The following is a 21039-nucleotide window of genomic DNA, read 5'->3' on the forward strand; positions in this document are numbered from 1 at the left end:
TGTGTGTGTGTGTGTGTCCGATTGCTGTGTACGGCCTGCGTTCCTCTGGAGCAGCGATGAGTCAGTTTAGCCTTCTCTCCTGTTCTCTGAGTTGTGGCGTGCGTTCCCTTAGCACACTTTTTTCTTTTTTAGATTTCCTTTTCTCTCTCTCTCTCTCTCTCTCGTGCTGTCTCTCTCTCCCCCTCATTGTGGCTGACTATTCCTTCTCCATCTGTGTGGTCTTGGAGGCTTGTGTCATGGCAGTAACATAGACTCCTACATTGTTGGACACAGGTCGGACAGAATGAGTTGGAGGGAACGTTGACGGGGTTTGGAGAGGGGGTGGGGTGGGGGTGGTGAGGACGGAGGAGTATTCCTTCAGAATGTTTGTTTTCCTGTTTCCAATTTGGTCGGCCAGAGGGCCTGTTCTGTCAGAGATCCCATTCATGGACTCCGCCATACAGAGCAGCGCTTTTCTGTCTGGATGTTTATTGTGGTCTCTGTGCTGTAGTTTTCATGACGATGCCTTTTGAGTTGAGCCAAAATTGTTGTTCTCTGTCTCTGATTATATGCTTACAGAGTTTTACGGTAGGCCAAAATGATTTTCATAGCAAAGTCCTGCTGTACACTTTCTTATAGTTTTAGCACCAGAGCTCTGTTTGCCTGATAAATGTAAAAATGTGTATTACAAACAAATGCGGTCATTGTTTTTGTTTGTCTTATTTAATCTATGTCTTTTTCTCTATGTGTGTTGAGGCAGATTTTACTGCAAGAGCAGAGAACAGTGTGATGCAGCCCCCCAGTCCCATCCAGGATCATCTGTGAGCAAGGTTGAAGAACAGACGAAGAAGGAGGGCATATTTTGTAAGAAAAACGAATGCGGAAACAACCCCGATACGAATGAACTCTGCTCAGAGTGATGGTGACAATGGAATAAATTTGAAGTCAGCATGGACGTGGAATAAAGGATACCTCAGAGGCAGGGCAAGGGCTTTGGATTTTTTCAGCCAACTTTGATATCTGCCTCCCTGTGGAACTGGTACTGATAATGCTATAACCCAATGCTCAGCAGAGGTATGTATATGTATTTTTACATGCTGGAAATACTCAGGGTTTAAACACTGTATGTGTGAGTGTCTGTCTGAGAGAGAAAGAGAAAATGAGGTATTATTTGGGTTTTTCTCAATTGCAACTCAAATCCGAGAGGTCTACCAAAGTGACCAACAGTTTAGCAGACACCGCAAAAAGCGAGAAGTTCTTTTGCTTTGCTAAATTCCCACATTGTTATGGTGGTCGGCTAATTAGGGTTATATGATGTTCACATGGCTTTCTAAACTCCTTTATGGTCACTTCTAACCCAGTCTTCCTGTTCTCTGCTTCCTCTGTCATCTTCACCGTTAGAGAACTCAGCCGTTAAAGTGCTTTGATCCTGAGCAAGACCATCGTTCCACGCTTTAGGGTTTATGTGGAGCAGACGTATTTCTTGATGTTCTTTTTCTTGACTGTCAGGTTTTCTTTTTTCCTTAGTATGTAATATTTTACCAGCTGTAGGATGTCTCGGCCTGTGGACAAACTTGCTACTTTTGGAGGTTGGTTTCAATGCATGACATTTACAGTTATCGGACTTAGTAATAAATACAGGTTATTCCCATGCGCTACATAAATGTAAAGCCTTATTGAGCAATATCTCCAATAGTCAATTGCTTGTTGTGGTAATTTCATGCAATTTGGTGTTCTGAAATCCTTGACGTGGTTTTCAGCGTAACACAATGTTCTCCGTTGTACTTTGTACATGTGTTTCTGGCTTTAGTCTTGAACTAATAATGCAAAAGCAATGAGCGTAGAAATCCAATAATCTTATTAAGTTCCAAAACTGACCGCATGCTTTGCAGTCTAGATTTCCAACAGTAGTTGATCCTAAATAAAGTAATGTGAAAGAATGTCATAGTCGACTGCTTTTCTCCTGTGCGGACGTGCATATTAAACGCCCTGTAACGAGCGCCGATTACGAGATACTCACTTTGTTAACGCTGCAGAAATGGAGGCTTCTCTGATGTGCCATGCGATTTCAGCAGATTAGCGTAATGTTAAACATATGCTATCTTTTCCACACTGGGTAGGAAAATCTGTCTGTGCTTTTGCACTTGCAATTACCTCCTCTGCTCACGTCTGTGTAATGTGCTTTGGCTGCTTGCATTTTTAGATCTGGCGAGTTATGCAGGAAGACTGAGAGGGGATGTAGGGATTAACCTTCACGAATCCCTCGCTCACACAGTCTGACAATGGCTCCTAGGTTGAAGGTCACCTGACATCTCTAACTACTAAGATGAGCACCTAGAGGCCCCTGGTGTCTCTTATTGAATGGCTTTGTGTTTGATTGCTTGCCAAGGAGAATATCTGTGACATTCGAAGTGATGATAATATAAATCACAATCTGAGATGGATGATCTTAAAATGAATTCAGATTATACCATAGTTTGGTGATTGGTAATTGTTGGACATTAATAGAAGTTGCACTAATGTTTGTGTTGATGCGAGCAGACCAGTGCACTTTTAAGAGACATTCAGTTTTAGTACTGTACTGCATTCAGTCTGTCTTAGTAAAAGTACTGTATTACTCCATGTACAAGGAGTAAATTATCATATCTGAATTTCAGCTAGACCAACCCTGCCTAGAATGTAACTGACCCAGATATCCACACACATCTGTGGTTTCTGTTTGTCTGTGAAGATGTACAGTGAGTGTGAGATATAAATGTGCATGCTAAAACTTGCCATTAGTATGAGTCATATTTATTTAATCATTTACTTTCATCATTTAAGTGGTTTGTTCTGAGTTAGAGTGCCTTTTTTATTTATGAATACACATCTACTCACCCTTTAAGGTTTGTCTTGTGTGGAGAGATCTCCCTTTAGCATCCATTTTTAAGACTAAACAACATTTTATGCCTAGCATTTCTGTCGTGCTTATTATCTGTAACCTTGCACTGTGCAATCTGTGTGAATTATGTGGAGAAAAGTGCTAGTGGTCTGCATAGTTCCCTTGTAGGTGTCTATGTGATCTATGGTGTGCGAGTGTACCCAGAAACTATCGGTGCCAAATGATGTTGTAATGCTAATGGTAGTGTCTAAACTTTAAAACTCTTAGAATTCTGGAGTAGTGTGGTATTGTGGGCTTACTGCTTCTTAAACCAATGCAGAAAGAAACGATTTTCAAGCTTTTTCAGGCTGAGTTTAAGTCGCACAACCCTGCTTTGGTTTAACTTGTGGCATGCCATGGCAGTGTAAAAGCTCACAGCAGGTGAGTGTCAGAATATATTTGTGACTAATCAGCTCCCAAAAGTTGTCAAGTCTGGGTTTCTTTCAGTTAGGGCTTACATGTGAAATTTTAGCTGGTGGAAAGTCCACTTCTATCTGTAGGCCTGTTTCAGGTCTGAACACAGGCCTTAATTAAGTAGCTCAGGCTTCAGCAGTGAGCATTGTCAGTTCTGAGCATGCTTAATGAGGCATCCAGGTATTCTGTAGCTTACCTCCCCTATGGCTGCATCTGTTAACTTGCCAAGATTGTGGTAAGCTAAGTAAGTATGAAATTTGGAGACAGTTGCAAAATGACAGTAATGAGTGCTGGTTGGTGGGTGGGGTGAACCTGCTGGAGAGTGAGGAGACAAGGCCTGCATCTGCCAACCAATTAAGCCTATATTTCCCTCCTTACACGGCACCTTCTTGTACTAACCCCAAACCCACCACACCAACTAATATAATTAGATCGAGAGCAAAAATCCTGCGCTATTGGCAGAATGCAAAATAAGGGAGTCATTCATCCTCCCGTGGTGTTTTTGAAAAAGAAAAAAAAAAAAGGCGGCGGCAGCGATGGTTGAGCGCAGGCCTGTTGTTTTTAGCGGATTGTTTCCGAGAGGCCTGCAGCATATGGTGGTGGAAAAAGGGCCCTGAAAGGGGCTACAGAAAAGGGGCCTGGACACAGCAATGAAAGTGCAAACAAAACGTCTCAAGTTGGCGAAATGGAAGGGTAATGGTGAACACCAAACACTCAGGGCTTGTTTATTTAAAAAGCTGAACAGCATTAGTCAATGTCTTTATCATTATATTTGGCAGATTGAATAATGAACTATTTTCACCTATTTTTTCCCCTCTTTTTTCTTCTTTCTTTTTTTTTTTGATAATTGCCAAGCCAAAGAGTAGCTCTGACAAAGAGCTCCCAACCCCACTCTTCACACTTGTGAGTGATGTCTGCACAGCATCAAGGCGCAGCACTGCACTGCTGGTTTAGGGCCCAGAATCCCACACTGTACCCTCTGCACTGTGTAACTGGCTATTTGGAGTCGACTCTCGGGTTTTCTTAAAAGGCGCAGATTATGTTGCCTGATGCAGAGGCCTGCTTTGAACTACATGACCAAGCCTGCCACCTTGACAAGACAGTCGCTGGTTGGGTCATTTGCATCTCCCTCTTTCAGGCTGTGGTTTGAGACCCTGTGTTGTAAGCCCCGGTGGGTGAATTCAACCTCCTTGAATAGCAGCCCGAGGCCATTGAGAGTAGCTTCGTGTATCCAGGCCGTGTCTTTGGCAGACACAAACAAGGGCCTTCAAAGATCTCCTCATTTATTTAGACGAAGTCCCAGAGGCTTGTCTCAGTCCCTCGCCCCCTCCTCGTGTGGTTATCAGATGTTTCTCTTTTACAGGGAAAGCAATTTACAAATGTAGGTGTTGTTACAGTGCAGATGAGACAAGAGGCATGGTGTCAAACAATGGTGTAGATTGCTGCAAGGCCTACGTTTCTTTTCTTAATTGAAGGGATCAGATAGTGAAGCTTCTCTAGGTCTGCTGCTCAAAGGTATGATCTAGCATAGGTAAGTTTAGCATAGGAGAAGCCTCTGCTAGGTTTCAGTTACTGTTTCTCAGCCTGTGCTCGATTTGAAAGGGCACTGTTCAGATACCATATGTGCTTGTGGTCACATGCAGCTTAATTTGAGCTCTGTGATTGCACAATCCATCGTAGATGATGGAATAGTGAGGTTTCTGTAAGTTTACCATTTAAGTAAACACAGTCGGCTTAAATGCTTTCTTTCTGATTAGTATTAGTATTTAGGAAGCCACTGCTAGAAACGTCAGGTCAGGGTTCTTAATTAGGCCACAGATTTGGGGAGATGGGGAGATAAATAAATAGAATATCCCATGTATCTTCAGCAATGGGGAAGAAGTAGATAGTTCTCATAATATTTTGACTTTCCACTAAGCTCCCACAGGCCTGTTGCTAGCCCTTAGCCGTCTACGGTCTGGTCTGGACACAGATAGTCATCAGGCCTCGAGGACAGGCAGGCAGTAGAATCTTGTGTAAAATGCAGTGTTGAACAAGCCCATCCCCATCTCTCCCAACCTGAACCCTAGTAGGCTGCACTTTATCTTTGTCGGGGGAGGGAGGGTGGGGGTGTAAAGGAGAAATTTAGCTGGCCTCCCTCCCCTCCTATCCTTTGCTGTGGTCCATAACTCTTCAGCCAGGCTGGGGGAGCTAAGCACAGAGCCGGTCCCCCCCGGCTCGCACCGCTCGCCACTCTCAGCACCTATTATGGTCATCGGGCCCGGGGCCCTGTCAGGCCCTGCTGCCTTTTTGATTCACCGCTAGCCTCGGATTCCGTCTCATTTTTTTATTTTTTTTTCTCTCTCTCTCTCTCTCTTTCGCCGTGTCCTCAACTTCCAGATAGGAGATAATATATCCATAAACAGCACTTGAAAGAGAATGTAAATGTTTATAGGCTTCCTGCAAGACTTATCTGATATTGTTCTTATTTATATGTCGGGGCCAGTTGATTTGGAGGGAGACGGGACTGGCCGATTCTGAGCCAAATGGCTTTAAGTGCTGCCTCAGTGCAGCTTTGCCAATGTCTGTCGGGGTAGGAGGGTAGGATGAGGGGGGAGATTTAAGTGGACAGTTGGACGGTGGAAGAACTAGCCAGTGACACCAGGCTGGAAAGAATGCATAGACAGTACAACACTGATTCAACTCAGCTCCTCTGCCTAGCTCCGAAACCATGAGCAAAGTTTCACCTTTTGAAAGCCTGTACCTGTGGCTTCGGGGTGTGTGTGAGATAGTGAGCTTACCTCTGCTCAGTGGTCCATTTCTTTTTCTATTTTTTTTTTTTGTTTGTTTGCAATCAGACAACCACTAAAAATGCTTTTTGAAGGTTATGTTTTGTTTCTTTTAAGTCATTACTTACATCGACCACATCAGGCCAGAATCCTGACAACTTCTGCCTGGGCTCTTGGGATCAGATTTGAACCCCTCGTGTTTTTGAACAGTGCTTAAAGCTTCACCAATTTCCCAGAGAGCTCAAGCATGCAGTAAATCAGTGCTGTGTTGCCATGGAGCAGCATAAAGAGTGACTGGGTGGGAGGCAGTGGTGTGGAGAGCTCTGTGTTGACGTAGGTGGAAGGATCACACGCTTAATGCTACCTTCGCTCTCCTATTGATGAGTCGGTGCATGCCCTCAGCCCAGAGAGCACCACTCACTGTCAGAGGTGCAGTGCAGACCTAAAACAGTTTTTAGGAAAATGGGTTTGGATTGGTTCACATTCGTAATCAACAAGACAAACTTGAAAAAAAAACATCATTGTTTTACTGGCCAGTTTACTCTGGTGGATTTCAGTAGTTGATTATTAGCTTTTAATGATTAAGCAAATGTATTGATCCGTAAATTTTGTATTATCTTGTTTATTTTTTTTCTGACATTTGTGAATATATGGTGTCTTGTGTGAAATGAGTCTTATGTTTAGACACTATTAAGTGCAGCTTTTGTTTTTTATTGTGTGTATGTATATATGTGATGAATACTGGATTATACATAATATATGTTGAATGCTGTCATAAGCTGAAAATGGACGATGACATTTTAAATATGAGGTCCTTAAACTGGCTGTAAACCATAGAGTAATGAATTCATTTTCATTCATTCATTTTCTGTAACCGCTTATCCAGATCAGGGTCACAGCGGGTCCAGAGCCAGCGCAAGGCAGGAACACACCCTAGGGGGGGTCCCAGTCCTTCACAGGGTGACACACACAAACTCACACACTCGCACCTATGAACACTTTTGAGTCACCACTCCATCTACCAACGTGTGTTTTTGGACTGTGGTAGGTAGGAAACCCACGCAGAGAACACACCAAACTCCTCACAGACAGTCACCCAGAGCAGGACTTGAACCCACAACCTCCAGGACACTACCTGCTGTGCCACCGTGCCGCCTTGTCATATGATATAATTTACATAACAAAATGTATATAAATTAAACATTTTGCACAGTCCACTTGGGCTACCAAGCTTGTGACTTTTGTGGTCAAATTTAAAAAGGTCTGAACTGACAACTTTAAAATAAAGGAGCCCTAGTTAGTACCTTTACCTTGAAACTATAGCTTTAAAATCATTGAAATGCTCCATTGGATTGTAATGGGGAGAACGGAACCTCTGGATTTGCTACTCCAGGCTCAGCACTGCAGAAACTACACTATGTAACTTTTGAGGGAGGGTGGGGAATGGTTCATTAACATAATTAGTTCAGTGTCCAATAAAACTGAGTGTATATATGTGAGGGCATGATCTGGTGATTTGTTAAAATGGAAAAAAAAATTTTTGTAGTGGCCACAATGTGAAATGACATTATTATAAGCATATATTTATCCCTGATATTTACTGATTAATTAAAAAAACACCCAAAGACTATTAACAGGTACTTATTTAACACAAGTTCTATACAGTGGAATTCATAGCAATTCTGCGTTATCTATTTCTTAAGAGATTATTGTTTATTTATAAATACAGCTTGCAAGTGTACAGGTCTGCAGTATGTGTTTGATGAGTGGCAGAAATCTGCATTTGGATGTAAGTTAGTGTTCTCATATCCGTTTTTCTGCTAGGCAGTCTTTGTGTTGTAGAAATGACGTAATGTTATTTAAGAGTTCAACATTGTGGCTGAGCTTTCTCACCTAGGCAGATGGATAGATAGACAGGTTGATAAACAGATTATCATGCACTGCTGTGAACAATGCACTAATGTCATAAATGAGTTTGCATTTGTTTATTGGCAGTGGTTTTTTTATGATTCATGTATTTTTTCACCTTTTGCACGTAGCTACAATTTGTGCAGAATTCTGTTGTTACAACTTAGTAAAACCAGCAATGATTAAATAAAATTTCAGAACAACAAAGATGCAGAAGAAGAGCTTAGAAGAAAGCTGTTGTAGAAGTGACAGGAGTCTTCAGGCTTACCTTATGAATGTCTTGGGTTGTTCCCATGATAAGCAAGATATTCAGGCACACTTTGCTGTTATAGCTATTAGAGATGGTATAGGTCAGGGTGTGGTTGTTTTATCAAACATGTTGGGATGACTAATCAGTCCTAGGGCTATATGGCATATGAAAGGAGAATCTTTGTACAAAGCAAATACAGGAATCTTGTAAAACCAGTGGGAAGCCCTTTATGCTTCGAAAAACGCCGTGCAGCTTCTCTAAATGCTGCACTTTAATTCTTGTAGTATGATGCCTCTGCTGTGATAAAGGGTTGATAAAGAGTGTTTTGAGGTATAGGTACAGTGTTACACAGTAGCAGAGGGAAAAGCAGGACTTTACACACCAGAGAAGAGATACGGGCTGGGCAGACTGGATGTTTATCACACCCCTATCGGATAACCAGGCAAGTGTCTCCTCTCCAGTCTTTATCTCAACCTATCTGTGTCAAAATCTGCAAACTGATATTTGCAGAGTGTTTGCTGAGGTATTAGAATTGTTTGGTGAATCAGACAAGAAGTGTAGCGTGACTGTTAGACAGGACCAGAGCTGTGGATGAAAGATGATCTGCTTATTGACTGTGTATTCCTCTGTGTGTGTGTGTGTGTGTGTACATACACACCTATCAACCAAAACATTAAAATGGCATCCTTGGTTCTATACACATTGTCTGCTTTATCAGTTCCATTTAGGATTGCTGTCCAAAAAAACATGCATCTCCATTTGGGTCCATTTTAAGTTGGCTGCATTATTTAAACACAGCAGCTGTCCTACGCATTATGTGAAATTTTCATGATGAATGGACCAATAAAAATGCTCCAAAATTGGAATAAAATGTATTTACGTTCACGTCTATTAAAATTTACGAATTTTGTTGTTTTTTTTCCCTTTTTTTTCTTTGTCCTTTAAAGTTACTCTTTTGAGAGATGCATGTTTTTAATTGGACAGTGCCGATATGCTGCTCTGCTTGCTTTGTTAGCGCACTAATACCCTGTTCTTCAGTTGTCAGGACCTTCGCAGGGCCATCAAAGACCAGGGATTTTTCAGGTGGTGCATCGGTCTTAGAATTGCCGAGACACTGGTGTTAAGGTGACATGGTGCATTGTGTCGCATGCTGGAGAGGATCAAGCACAGCATTGCTGCTGGAGAACCACGAACATGTGCCAACACTCTTAAAAATAAAGGTGCTACAAAAGATTCTTTGAGCAGTGACATGGAGTATTTTTGGATTCCATAAAGAACCGTTTTTTGCTAATATGTTTCAGTAGGTAAAGAACCTTGAGACAGAGTGATCTATTTTTAAACCTGAGTTCTTCACACTCACACCTTTAACACCTTAATTATTGAGTGTGTACTTGGCGCACACACACTATGTTGCAGTCTGATTCTGTGGAGGAGACAGAATTTGGCTTAACACGTGGCTTCATGCTGCATAAAGCTCGAGAGTGAAATTTTGTTCGTATAGATGCATGTGGTTTATATACGTTGAGCTTGTCTGTCAGTTCATCTAACTTTGTCCATCGGTTTATACAGATAGAGTGTAGATAAACAGACAGGGTGTATTGTATAGTGGATTAGATGTTTGCTGAGATTAAGCAAATGAATCCCTCCAAAGTTTCTACTCTAAAATCTCTAAAAGTAGCAGAAATCACCGACCACAAAGTCACATTTCTAAATGGTATGTGGAGATGCACTCTGCCCTTGCATGATACTATGCAAATCTTTGCCTGAGGTGCTGGTTGGGTGGTGGCAGGCCTAATTTCCTTCACTAGCACGTTGCTGTGTGTAGGATCTAATCACATCAGAGGAAGGTTGAGAGCACAGGGGCGAAAATGAGGCAGCACATTACCTAGCACTGACGCTAGGCCTTATCACGTCTCTCTCTCTCTCACAACCCACCCCCTTTATTCACATGCCCCTTTGCTTCTGCTCCTCCGGGTTAAATGGTGAAGAACATTACTTTAAAAACAGATTGCATTTTCCTGCTGTGGCTAGACAAAGTTTTTTTTTTTCCCTCTCCCTCCCTTTTTTTCCTCTCTTCTTCTTTCTACATTCACTCCCCATCTCCATGTATTGTGCTGCATCTTGCCATGAAATATTCATTCAGACAATCGGGCATGTAATGCCTTGTGTTTTTGTCCTTGTTTTGTGTGGTGAGCTGTCAAGAGTAACGTGTGTGTGTGAGAGAGAGAGAAAGTGAGTGAGTGAGAATGCTGGGGAGTGGCCTTGCTTTGAGATGTGTCCCGTCAAGAATTCTCTCCATGGTGGAGAACCTGAAGCGGGTATTGTTAAGCATTTTTGCTGAATTTGCGTAGTTCTAAAAACGTGAATTTCTGTCTCTTACATATGTGATCTTTACAAGATGTGATGTAAAGTAGCCTTTCATATTATGTAATTGACTTGTTAGCTTTACTCACATCAGGAATGTGAAAGTGGCCTGGAAAATGCCCAGATCTTGAAAGACTGACTACTTTAATGGTGCACCTTGACAACTTCTTTATGCACATGTACACAAGTCATTATCATTTCCAGATGTTGGAGACTTGCTTAGTTGTTGTTGTTGTTGTCCTCCCCCCGCCCGTCCTCCCCACACACACAATGCAGCGTGTTGTGTTAGCTTGTCTTTGTGTTGGGTTGTGTTACAAAGCTGCATTAAGTGGCTTGAGCCTGAGAATGAGGTGGCTGTGTCTTCTTTAGAGAAGCTATAGAGCCATGTCGCAACATTGTGTGATTTTTACTCAGAGGGGAAATGCATCTGACGCTGCGGTTTGCCGTCGGTTTCACACTGTAGCAGCAACGGTTCACTATGAATCGTAGGAAAATTGTTGCACCACAGCAGGGGAATTAACGTGATTTCAAGTTTTTGAATTTTTCATTTATTTTTGTAAATGCTTTGTTGTCATTTTGAATGCTTTGATTTTAGTGGCTCCCCTCCTACCCCTCCCCTAAAGAAAATCACCTCAGAACCTCAAAGTCATAGCACCTTCTTATCACTGGAGGCGTGCTGCAGTGACGGCACGTTTGCTGGCAATTAGCCGTTTCCTCCTGGCTAGGAATGGGAGGGGGGTGTTAGCTCGTAAAGAAAAACAAAAAAAAAAGAAAGAAAGAAAACCCTCATAACATTTGAATCACCAGGTAGAAAGACCTGCAGGGCCATCGCAGTGTCTGAAAGAGCCTTCACTGAGCAGCTAACAAGCAGATCCATTTGGTACTAAATCCACAGCAGTGTGTGATTGGAGGTGGAGTTGTAGAACATAGGTGCCCTAGCAGATGTTGTTTCCCATCAGCAGCACATGGCAGCGCATTGAGCAACACTGCCATCACATCAGGCTCTTTCCTGTTGCTAAATGCTTGTATTTTTAGGTAGGGATCATAGCTCTGCTTGAAGTTTTTTTTTTTAACAAAAGAAAAACATTCCCAACGTTTGTTCTGAAATATAGCTTCAAAATATGAACTAAATGAGAATAAGATTGATGCATGCTGTGAGCGTGATTGTTAAGTTATGATTTGCAGTAAGCATTTTGTAAAACTGTCCTTTTTGGGACCAAAATAATTTGCAAAAAACAAACCACCTGGTTCAGAAGGAGCTAGTAAGAGTGCTCACAGCACACAGCAAATTAAAAGCTGTAATACAGATACTTATATATATATAAAAATAATATATAAATTGTGAAATCAGTTTTCAGAGAAGTTTTTTTCCCTTTTCCTTTCCCCTGTGTTTTCTGTGCATTCTCTTTATTTAATAGATATTTAATAGATCTCACAACAAACTTGGGACAGAGGCATGTTTATCACAGTGTGGTACACAAATGGTTGTATGCTCTGTTTTTAATTGTTGCAAATAGGATTTGTGTTTTGCTTGATATAAGACTATAGCTGTACAATAGTCTTTCACACATATGTAAGTCACCCAGGGCATGGGCACTGATGTACCCCCATACAATGACAGATGTTGGTTCTGGCATGTTTTGCTGATAAAAGGGACTGCATGATCCCTTCCGAGAACTTGACATAATTTTTCCTGAAAACAAACTGAAACATGAGCTCTTTTGACCACAACACATGTTTCCACTGTCTTTGAACCATCTACGATGAGATCGGGCCTAGAGAACTTTAAAGTGTTGTTGTGTAGATTTGATTTTCTATTTCAATAATTCAATGCCTGGTTGCATTTCCTGATGCAGCATTTAAATGTCTTTAGAGAAGTTAGCTCTGTTTAACAGTTGCACAACAATTACACATGCACATACACTTTCAATAGGGATTCCTAGCCTTACCCTACACAGACTTACATTTCTTCAGATTTACTGAAATCTTTCACAATGCTATGTTTTGTAGATGGTGACACATAAATTTTTGCAATCTTGTGCTTCTTAAAACTGTTTAATAATCATGACTTTAAGAACAACATGGTGAGCCACAACTAATATGTTGTTGCAAAAACTAAGCCTTTGTGGCATGCTGCGTTTTAGACTTTTTATTTTTATTTTCACCTGTTCATAGTGCAGTATTTAAAAAACATGGTTAAGCATGGAGTAAATACATAAATATTCTCTGAAAATTTCACTCTTATTTTGCCTGTGTCCCAACTTTTTGGAGTGTGGTGAAGACCTGAACCTAAAAAATTACTATCAATGTGTTCCACCAAAACATTTTTTTCTTTTCGTGCTTGTCAGTTAAATAAGTGTTTTGGAAATTAATAAATCACAGATTATTCATTTAATTGAATTCTAAATGTATCCCAACTATTTTTTTAAACCCTGAGTACATCAGTTGTTACGCTGTAAAATCAAATAATTGTATAGCATTTTGCAATAACACTTCACACTTGCTTACACATGAGCTATATGGCAAAGACAAATACTGTAATAACACTACTCAAAACTATTGATAGATACACAATTCATGGGTTTTGAATTATAACATATTAATACAATACAGGTAAAGGTATATTTTGTCACTGGCCAAAGAAAACTGTGTCATTACTGCATCAAAACTGCTGCTGTTACTCATTAAGTGAAAATTTCATAATGAATGGACCAACAGAAATGCTCCAAAAATATTAAATACTTATATACTCCAAATAAAATATTTATACATTTGACTTCCATTGAAAGTTAAAATGTTTTTCCTTCTCCTATAAAATTAACATTTTGGAGATGTATGTTTTCCTTGGTCAGCGATGATTGACAGGTAGTGCTACAGGACTTTAAAAAGTGACCAAGTCTCAAAGCATATACAGCAGGAAATTACTGTAAGTATTTTAAATATATGATTTATGAGTTTAGAACTTTTTAAATCTTACATTTTTCAGTGTTGTTTAGCTTTTAGGATATTAATCTAGAGTGTATATGATGTTGAACAAAAAATAATCTATTATTATGATTGAGAACTGGTCAAACTTTTGAAAAGATCTAAGTTGATCAGCATTGCAGATGCATTTGACAAATGTGATTAAATTGAATAAAATTTACAAAAATGGCATTGTAGCCAAGTATTGCTTATAATTAAAGGTTTGTTTTATCCAAAAGCGATGGTAGAATCATCAGGTTTTGGTCTCTAAATTCTAAAAGAGTCTGCTGCTGATCATTTTTAATGAATGATTACCTGCTGGCACGGATGTGATTCTGATATGATCTTGTATCATTAATATATAGCGCAGTCCTATGCTGTATTTTCTTGGCTCTAATCAGATCAGTTAAATCATAAGCGATTCCTGCACTCAGTTGTGTGCTAAAACAGGAAGAACATTGATGCAGGGCAGGGGTACTCTGCTGCTGCAGAGGAACTTCTCTGAATAGAGGAACTGGTTTAAAGTAAGTGGGTGAGCAAGACCCACTTTTATCAGCCCTCCTGGGTAAAAATTTTTATACTTACAGACAGTGATGCAACGAGAAGAGTTAGTTTTTAAAGTCAGCTTTTGAAAGTGTGTCTCTTGCCTATTTTATGTAATGAAAGAAGTCAGCTTCCCAATTATTTGATGTTTAATCAATATCGCTTTAGCTGCCAGACTTTTTGAACTGTGATAAAGTGTTAGAACTCTACAGAAGCTGCTCCACAGAACGAACACACACACACTCACACACAATGTCTCCGGACCCCTGCAGGGCTCAGTTTTCTCTCTTTCCTTCATTCCTTTCCACCCTCTTCTTCACCTCTCTCCCTCTCCACTTACTTTCTCTCTTCTTATACACTCTCTTTTACTGTTATCTGTCTCCCCTCTCTCTCTTTTACACTTTCTTTCACTCTTCCCTCTGTTTCTCTTATGTGATTTGTCCCTAACCCTTCTACATCTATCTTTTTCTCTTTCACTCTCTCTATGTATCTTTTTACTCACTCTCCTTCCATCTCACACTCTTTATTTGCCTGTATCTCTTCATCAATGTCTCACTCTCTCTCATTGGTTTTCTCTATTTATGTATCTCTCTCTCTTAGTTATCGGCTTCCTCTCTCTGTATCGCCCTATCTCTGCGTATCTCTTTCTCTCTTAGTATCTCTGATTCTTCGATTGGTATCTCTCATTTTGAGTTATTCTCTCTGTCTGTCTGTCTGTCTGTCTGTCTCTCTCTCTCTCTCTCGCTCTCGCTCTCTCAGCGCGTGATCTCTGGCCTGGCTGGCAGCTCCAATGCTCTGATCAGAGGAAGTGGAAGGGAAGCAGTTGTTGTGTGTTGTCTCCGGTTCCAGTGTGTGCTGATTGAGTGCATAGAGGCCAGGTCACTGAGACAGGAGAAGGGGGAGGGGACATCAGGGGTGCAGGGGGTTCGAGAAAATGAGTCTCCAGAAAGGCTGTTTTTAGGTTGTGTGTCTCCCCCCCCCCCCCTCTTTAATTACCACTCACCATTGGACAGGCTTTGAAGTGCACGAATTAGGCAGGTAGTCGTGAAGCGGTGCAAGGACGAGGGTGACTCCAGTGTAGCGCAAGCTGACGTCACGTGCTGAATGAAAGGCCCGTATTGTTGCTGGTGTGTGCAAACTGGTGAGGAAAAGTTTCTCCCCTGAATGTGAAGTGATTTCCATGCAGGGGCTTTTACAAGGCTTTTCACTGGCGCCTCTGAATTCAGGCCCCTGCTAAAAGAAGGTGAAGAAGCTTTGCACAAATCACACTGATAGAGCTCCCCACTTCCTTATCTGCATTCATGTTGTGCATGTGGGGTTGTGGTTTTGACTTTCTCACGCTGGACTTGTGAAAAGTATTACCAGAGTCATTTCTGTTTCAGGGCTTGTGGCCTGCTGTAATCCCTCATATTCCCACCTCATGCCTTTTAGGTTTGGGTGAGTGTGATTGAGACTTATGACACTTTCACATAAAGGTTTTAAAGTTTTATACTAATATAGTAAAATAATAATAATACATAAATAAATATAAATTTCATAGTTGTATTTCTCTCATTGGTTGATGTATTAGTGTAATAAGGAGATCTTTTCATAATTTAGAAGTTTTATTGTTTTTTTATTTTTTGAAAAATATTCCAGGCCAGTGTTTAGATTTACAAATATATCTAGTCAAGAATTGATAACATATTTATTACGTCCCAGGAGAGCAGAATGTCTAGCTGATACCACTCTGCAGTGCTAAGTCTCTGTAATGCTTATCCTAGTAGATTAAATTCATATTTTTAAAATCTATCGTTCACTCCCCAGTCCACTCAGGCCACACATGGAAGTGATAGAGTTAATTTTGAATTCATTTTTGCAATGACCTGTAAACGAGCTCATCAGTGTACATGCGCTCGAATTCAGCCTGCAGCATGTTAGTTCTGCTTGTACATGCTGAAGTTATACGGAGTGTTTTATCCATTTATGAGGCACAAAGCGTAGAAGTCAGTCAGAAGAGTCGCGTTGTGAAAATGGTCCTGTGAAATAAGTTAACAACACACAAACTTCAGAACTAGACCTTTAGGTGAAAAGTTGGAAGATCCTTCAGCGGGGAAATCTGCAGTGTAGAATGAGTAGGCATTTTAGTTAAAGAAAAGTTATTTAAAACGTTCGAGTAGTTTTTCATTTTTTTCCGGCAACCAACAAGGGCTCAGCATATGTGGAACTTTTTCAAGCCTGTTAGAACAGTATCCCAGGTGGCTCCTCATGAAGCAGCTTGAGCAAATGCCAAGTGGAAGCAAGAAGAAATCAAGACAAAGGCGATAGAGTAACATTTGTGTGAGTTTTGATTAGTTTTGTGATTAGTTGGCTTGTTTGGTAACTGCATAATGAAGTATTTGTTATTGTTGAATTATTAAAATTATTCTAAAACGTGTAAAATAGGAAAAAAAAAGGAAACCCTTAGGAGTGGGTGTGTACAAGCTCTGTGTGTGTGTTATGTTGAATGTGAGGGTTTTGGAGCAGCGACGAGCTCTTGCCCATGCAGCTGAAGGCACAGTTCTAAGCAGCCGCTCTTTGATCTGAATGTGTGCTCATGAATAAACATGACTCGTCTTGCTTGTGTGACGAGTGAAGAGAGAGGTTGGGAGAGAGAGAGATTGAGGGAGAGACTGTTTTTTTGCATTGTACTTGATGACATGCTACATAAAAAAGTCACAGAGAGGCGGTTAGTCACGGACCCTTCTTATTGAGCACGGAGGCATCTTTTCACACTCGTGCAAGGAAACTGGGGGGAAAAAAATAGTGGTATGAAGAATTATGGGAAAAGCTCTTTATTTTTGACATGTCGTCCCCTCCTCCTCCTTTGCTCCACGAGCTTTCATCCTCCTCTCCTCACAAAACTTTTCTCACTCTCATTCTGTCTCTCTCTCCCTCTCTCTCTCTCTCTGTCTCAAACACAGACTTTCTCTTTCTCTCACTTTTCTTTGAAACACACTCTCTCACACAAACCTATTCATTCAGTCTGCTTCCTTTTATTTATATATTTTATCCGTTTTAGGCCCCGTCCACACGGATAAGTTTTTTTTTAAAAACTGAGATTTTCCTCTCTCCATTTTTGAAAATAGCTCCCATTATCCTGCCAGTCCAGTAGGGGGCCATAGTATTTCTTAAAGAGAGGCATCAAAACACCACGATGCATGAGAGAAATACAGGTGTTAATCCTAAATCACTCCATACTCCCTATGTAGTGCGCTACTGAAGTCATGAAATTACTGAATCTAGATCTTAATAGCGTGTTATATAATTCAAATACAGCATCATTTATATTTACTCATATGTGGGGATCTGAAATCTAGTGCTAGCTGCATGTTCATTGTAGTTTAATGACTTATGTACTTCACTATAGAGGGAGTGAAGCCAGAAACATGTGCACTTTGTCACATTAGTGTTTCTGAAAATATCCATTTTCTATCGTCCACACAAGAACAGTGATGCTGACCCAAATGGTGCTTTCATGTGGACGGGAGGCCAAAACACAGGCAAAAACTAAACTAACAGATCTGTATGGATCGAGCCTTACTCTGAATTACATTCTTTCTGCTTTTACACATGGCACATTCTCTTTCTGATTCCCTATTGTTTAATTCTGTCTCTTTTTCTATCTCTCACTTCCGTATGTGTTTATCAATCATCTACATGTGCATTCACCCCCCCCCCCCATGTTTTTTATTACAGAATGTTTTATATATATATTGTATAAATCATCGTTTGTCCTGTTTTATGCTCCACCCCAAATTCTCTAATCCTTTGCCTTTATTTAACTGTTCCTTTTGTGCAAATGTTCTTAATCTCTATTTAAATAAAAATACAATAGAAAAGATTGCTCTGGATTATTAGCTATACAACCAGAACCTTCACGACCAATTAACTGCACAAATCTAATTAAAAACAACATTAGGAAAGACTTGTAATGTAAATTTTCATTTGGATTAAGAACACTTACAAATGAAAAAGAAACTCTCCTGTAGAAAGTAAAATAGAAACGCTTGTCCAAAAGAGGTATCGTGTGTTCCAGTTTCCTTTCTTTTCTGTTCGTCTGTTAATGAGTCCGAACCAGAGTTTGACCAGTGTGAACACAGTTTAACAGATGAAGATGCTCAACTTTTAAATATAGCTTGCTTTTATTCACACAAATAAAACTGTTAGGTGTATTATCGCTTCATTTTTCAATCTTTTATCTTAATTCTATATTTCCACTTTGCATATCGAAAATGTATGTATTTTTTAAATGAATGTAAGAACACAGGCTTGTGATAGATGAAACTAGCGTGTATACCTACATCCAAACCTGTATCTTAAAACATATGCTTAAACGGAACTGAAGTTCTCTGATTTGTTTACAGTCAAAAGCTCCGTTTATGAACGGCATGTACTTGGCTGAAATTGAACTTGTCTGGAAGGTTTACTCACTGTTTGAATTACCAAAGAAACTCATTTGTAACTGGAGTTTAGTTTTGTAGTAATTTTGACCAGTTTAGGTCCATGTAGTTGCATGTCTCCTGAATTTGGAGATATTTCCACCTTAAATATTCAGAAATGGCAAAATAAGTAAGTGTTACTCACCTAAGGAGCAGGAATAGAGCATTATAGTCATCGCAGTTCGTGCTTTTCAACGTTTGGAGTTCTTTCTGTTGTCTAGATGCTGCCAGGAGCAGAGAGAGAGAGAGAGAGAGCCTTTTATTTATTTATTTATTTTTTAATTTAAATTTATTTTTTTTTACATGTTTACATTGATCTGGCTATCAGCAAACCCCTTCATATTTTATTAATTGTGATAAACTCGACAGATAAATGCTTTTAGATGTTAACATTACTTCACAAGCGCTGTAGTGTGGGTTTATTTATTTATTTTGTATTATTAGTTCTTTATTAATTTATTTTTTAAGGGTGGGTTGATATTAGAGTTTATCTCAATAGTAGTTTATTAAGGTATTATGTACCTGTCTGTTTGATTCTATCTTTCCCTCTTCCCTTGTGTCATTCTGTATCTGTCTATTTGCTATACTCTCTCTCTCTCTCTCTCTCTCTCTCTCTCTCTCTCTCTCTCTCTCTCTCTCTCTCCTCAAATTACAGACAGATTAAGGTAATGGGTGTTCCACTGTCACTGACTGTATTATCAGACTGTGTGGGCTCGGCAACAACCTGCTCTTGGGGTGTGTATATGTGTGTGTCTGTGTGTGTGTGTGTGTGTGTGTCTATGTGTGTTTGTGTGTGTCTATGTGTGTGGGGATGGACCATTCCAACACAAACACACAAAAATGAAATCCCAATCATACCCTGCAGGCCTCCAGTTCTCTCTCAGCTTCAAAGGCAGTGTGGTGGTTTAAGAACAGTGAAGGAGGCCGGAGCATGTGGGCAGGTAGTGAGAGTGTTGGAGCCAGCAGATATTGCCTCGTGCTGGAAACACACACTTCTGAAAGTTTTTGGCTTGACCCTCAGTCCGTCTCGCTCCACACTTCCATTTCATGCCTCACTCAGAGCTGTGTGAAGTAAGTATCACCCATGGCTCACCAGTGCAATTCCCTAAATTTCATACATCACCCCTCTGACATGCGTTAGCGCCTGTTTTTGAAGTCTCTGTTTGGGCTACGAGGATTGCGCATGTAGCTTTTTTCAAGTCTAGTTTCCTACTCTGCTTTTAACCCATTCCTGATAAAGCCTAGCTTTTACTGCGGATTTATTACATGTTAAGAAACACAGTCTTTTCTTTGAGTTTTCTCTCTCTCTCTCTCTCTCTCACTCTGCTCCCCCCACACACACACTTTTTCTTGAGCTCAGAGATTTCCAAGCATGTGGAACACTGGGTGTAGCGCAGACTGGTGTGTGTTGGGACGTCTGCAGAGACAGATTTTGGCAGTCTGGGCCTCCTTCAAAGGCGTCAGTGTTGCAGTGGCAGTGTTGGATGTATTCTTTCTTTCTCTCTCTCTCTCTCTCCCTCTCTCACTCTCTCTCTCTCTCTCTCTCTCTCACTCTCTCACTCTCTCTCTCACACCATTTAGTTCACTCATATATCAGGATTGCATTATTTTTAGAACAGTTTATGACAAAAATAAAGTGAATATAGATATTGATTAGCACCTACACCTGTGTATTCCAATATTTATTATCAATAAATCAGTTGTAATTAGTAATAATCAATAATATTATGATCATTTTCTCTCTTATCTTCCTAAATTATCTTGTTCAGATTATCTCTCTCTCTCTCTCTCTCTCTCTCTCACACACACACACACACACACACTCTGAGACTGTATGTTGTGAAGAAAGCTGTCTCCTCACAGGCCTGTCAAGTAAAAGTCCTGGGAGTTATTTTGGTCTCCAAAGAGGCTCTGAAGTGAGAAGATATCTCCTCAGCGCTTGTTTACATTAGAGGCTGAGGCTTTACTGAGTGCCTGCCTATATCTCTCTCTGCTCTTTATTTGATTTTCATGCTCTAGTGCAGGATTGGCTCACTTTGGAGCTGCCACAGAGCCGAACATACGGGCTAATCAGAGGAGACACTGCCGAGATGTCTTTGTTGCAGGCTTCTTTTTGCAAAGGCAAGCTAGGAGTGATTCAGCAGCAAAAGCAAGTAGCAGGGCTTTCCTCAAAAACAAAATTACAGTAGCCAGGAACAAGGTAGCACAGCCCACAGAACAATAATAAAATGTACCAGTGAATTTTGAATGCGGGAAACATAGGTTAAGAAATGTTATTTTCTCTGGGTTAATAGATTTGAATCTACTTTGACAACGGCTATAATTGTGATTATCATTTATTTATTTATTTTAAATGAGTTGGGAGAATTGAAAGCTTGAGACCAGCATGCAGGCCCTGAACTAGCATTTAATAATGTGTGTGATGATTTTGCTCATGCTTACGGACACGTAGGGCTGGCTGGGTTTAAT

At 40.4% G+C, this 21039-nt stretch overlaps 1 protein-coding gene across 1 annotated transcript in view; it reads left to right on the top strand.

Moving 5' to 3' along the window:
* The window catches only part of trps1 (trichorhinophalangeal syndrome I), a 131172-nt gene that overhangs the window by 4534 nt on the left and 105599 nt on the right, over nt 1–21039 (top strand). The window contains exon 2 of the mRNA XM_066675819.1: nt 736–1053. Within this exon, the coding sequence (XP_066531916.1) occupies nt 1041–1053 (13 nt within the window). The 5' untranslated portion in view covers nt 736–1040. The remainder of the gene's footprint in view (nt 1–735; nt 1054–21039) is intronic.

This window comes from Hoplias malabaricus, chromosome 6, assembly GCF_029633855.1.
Source record: "Hoplias malabaricus isolate fHopMal1 chromosome 6, fHopMal1.hap1, whole genome shotgun sequence".
Taxonomy (NCBI): Eukaryota; Metazoa; Chordata; class Actinopteri; order Characiformes; family Erythrinidae; genus Hoplias; species Hoplias malabaricus.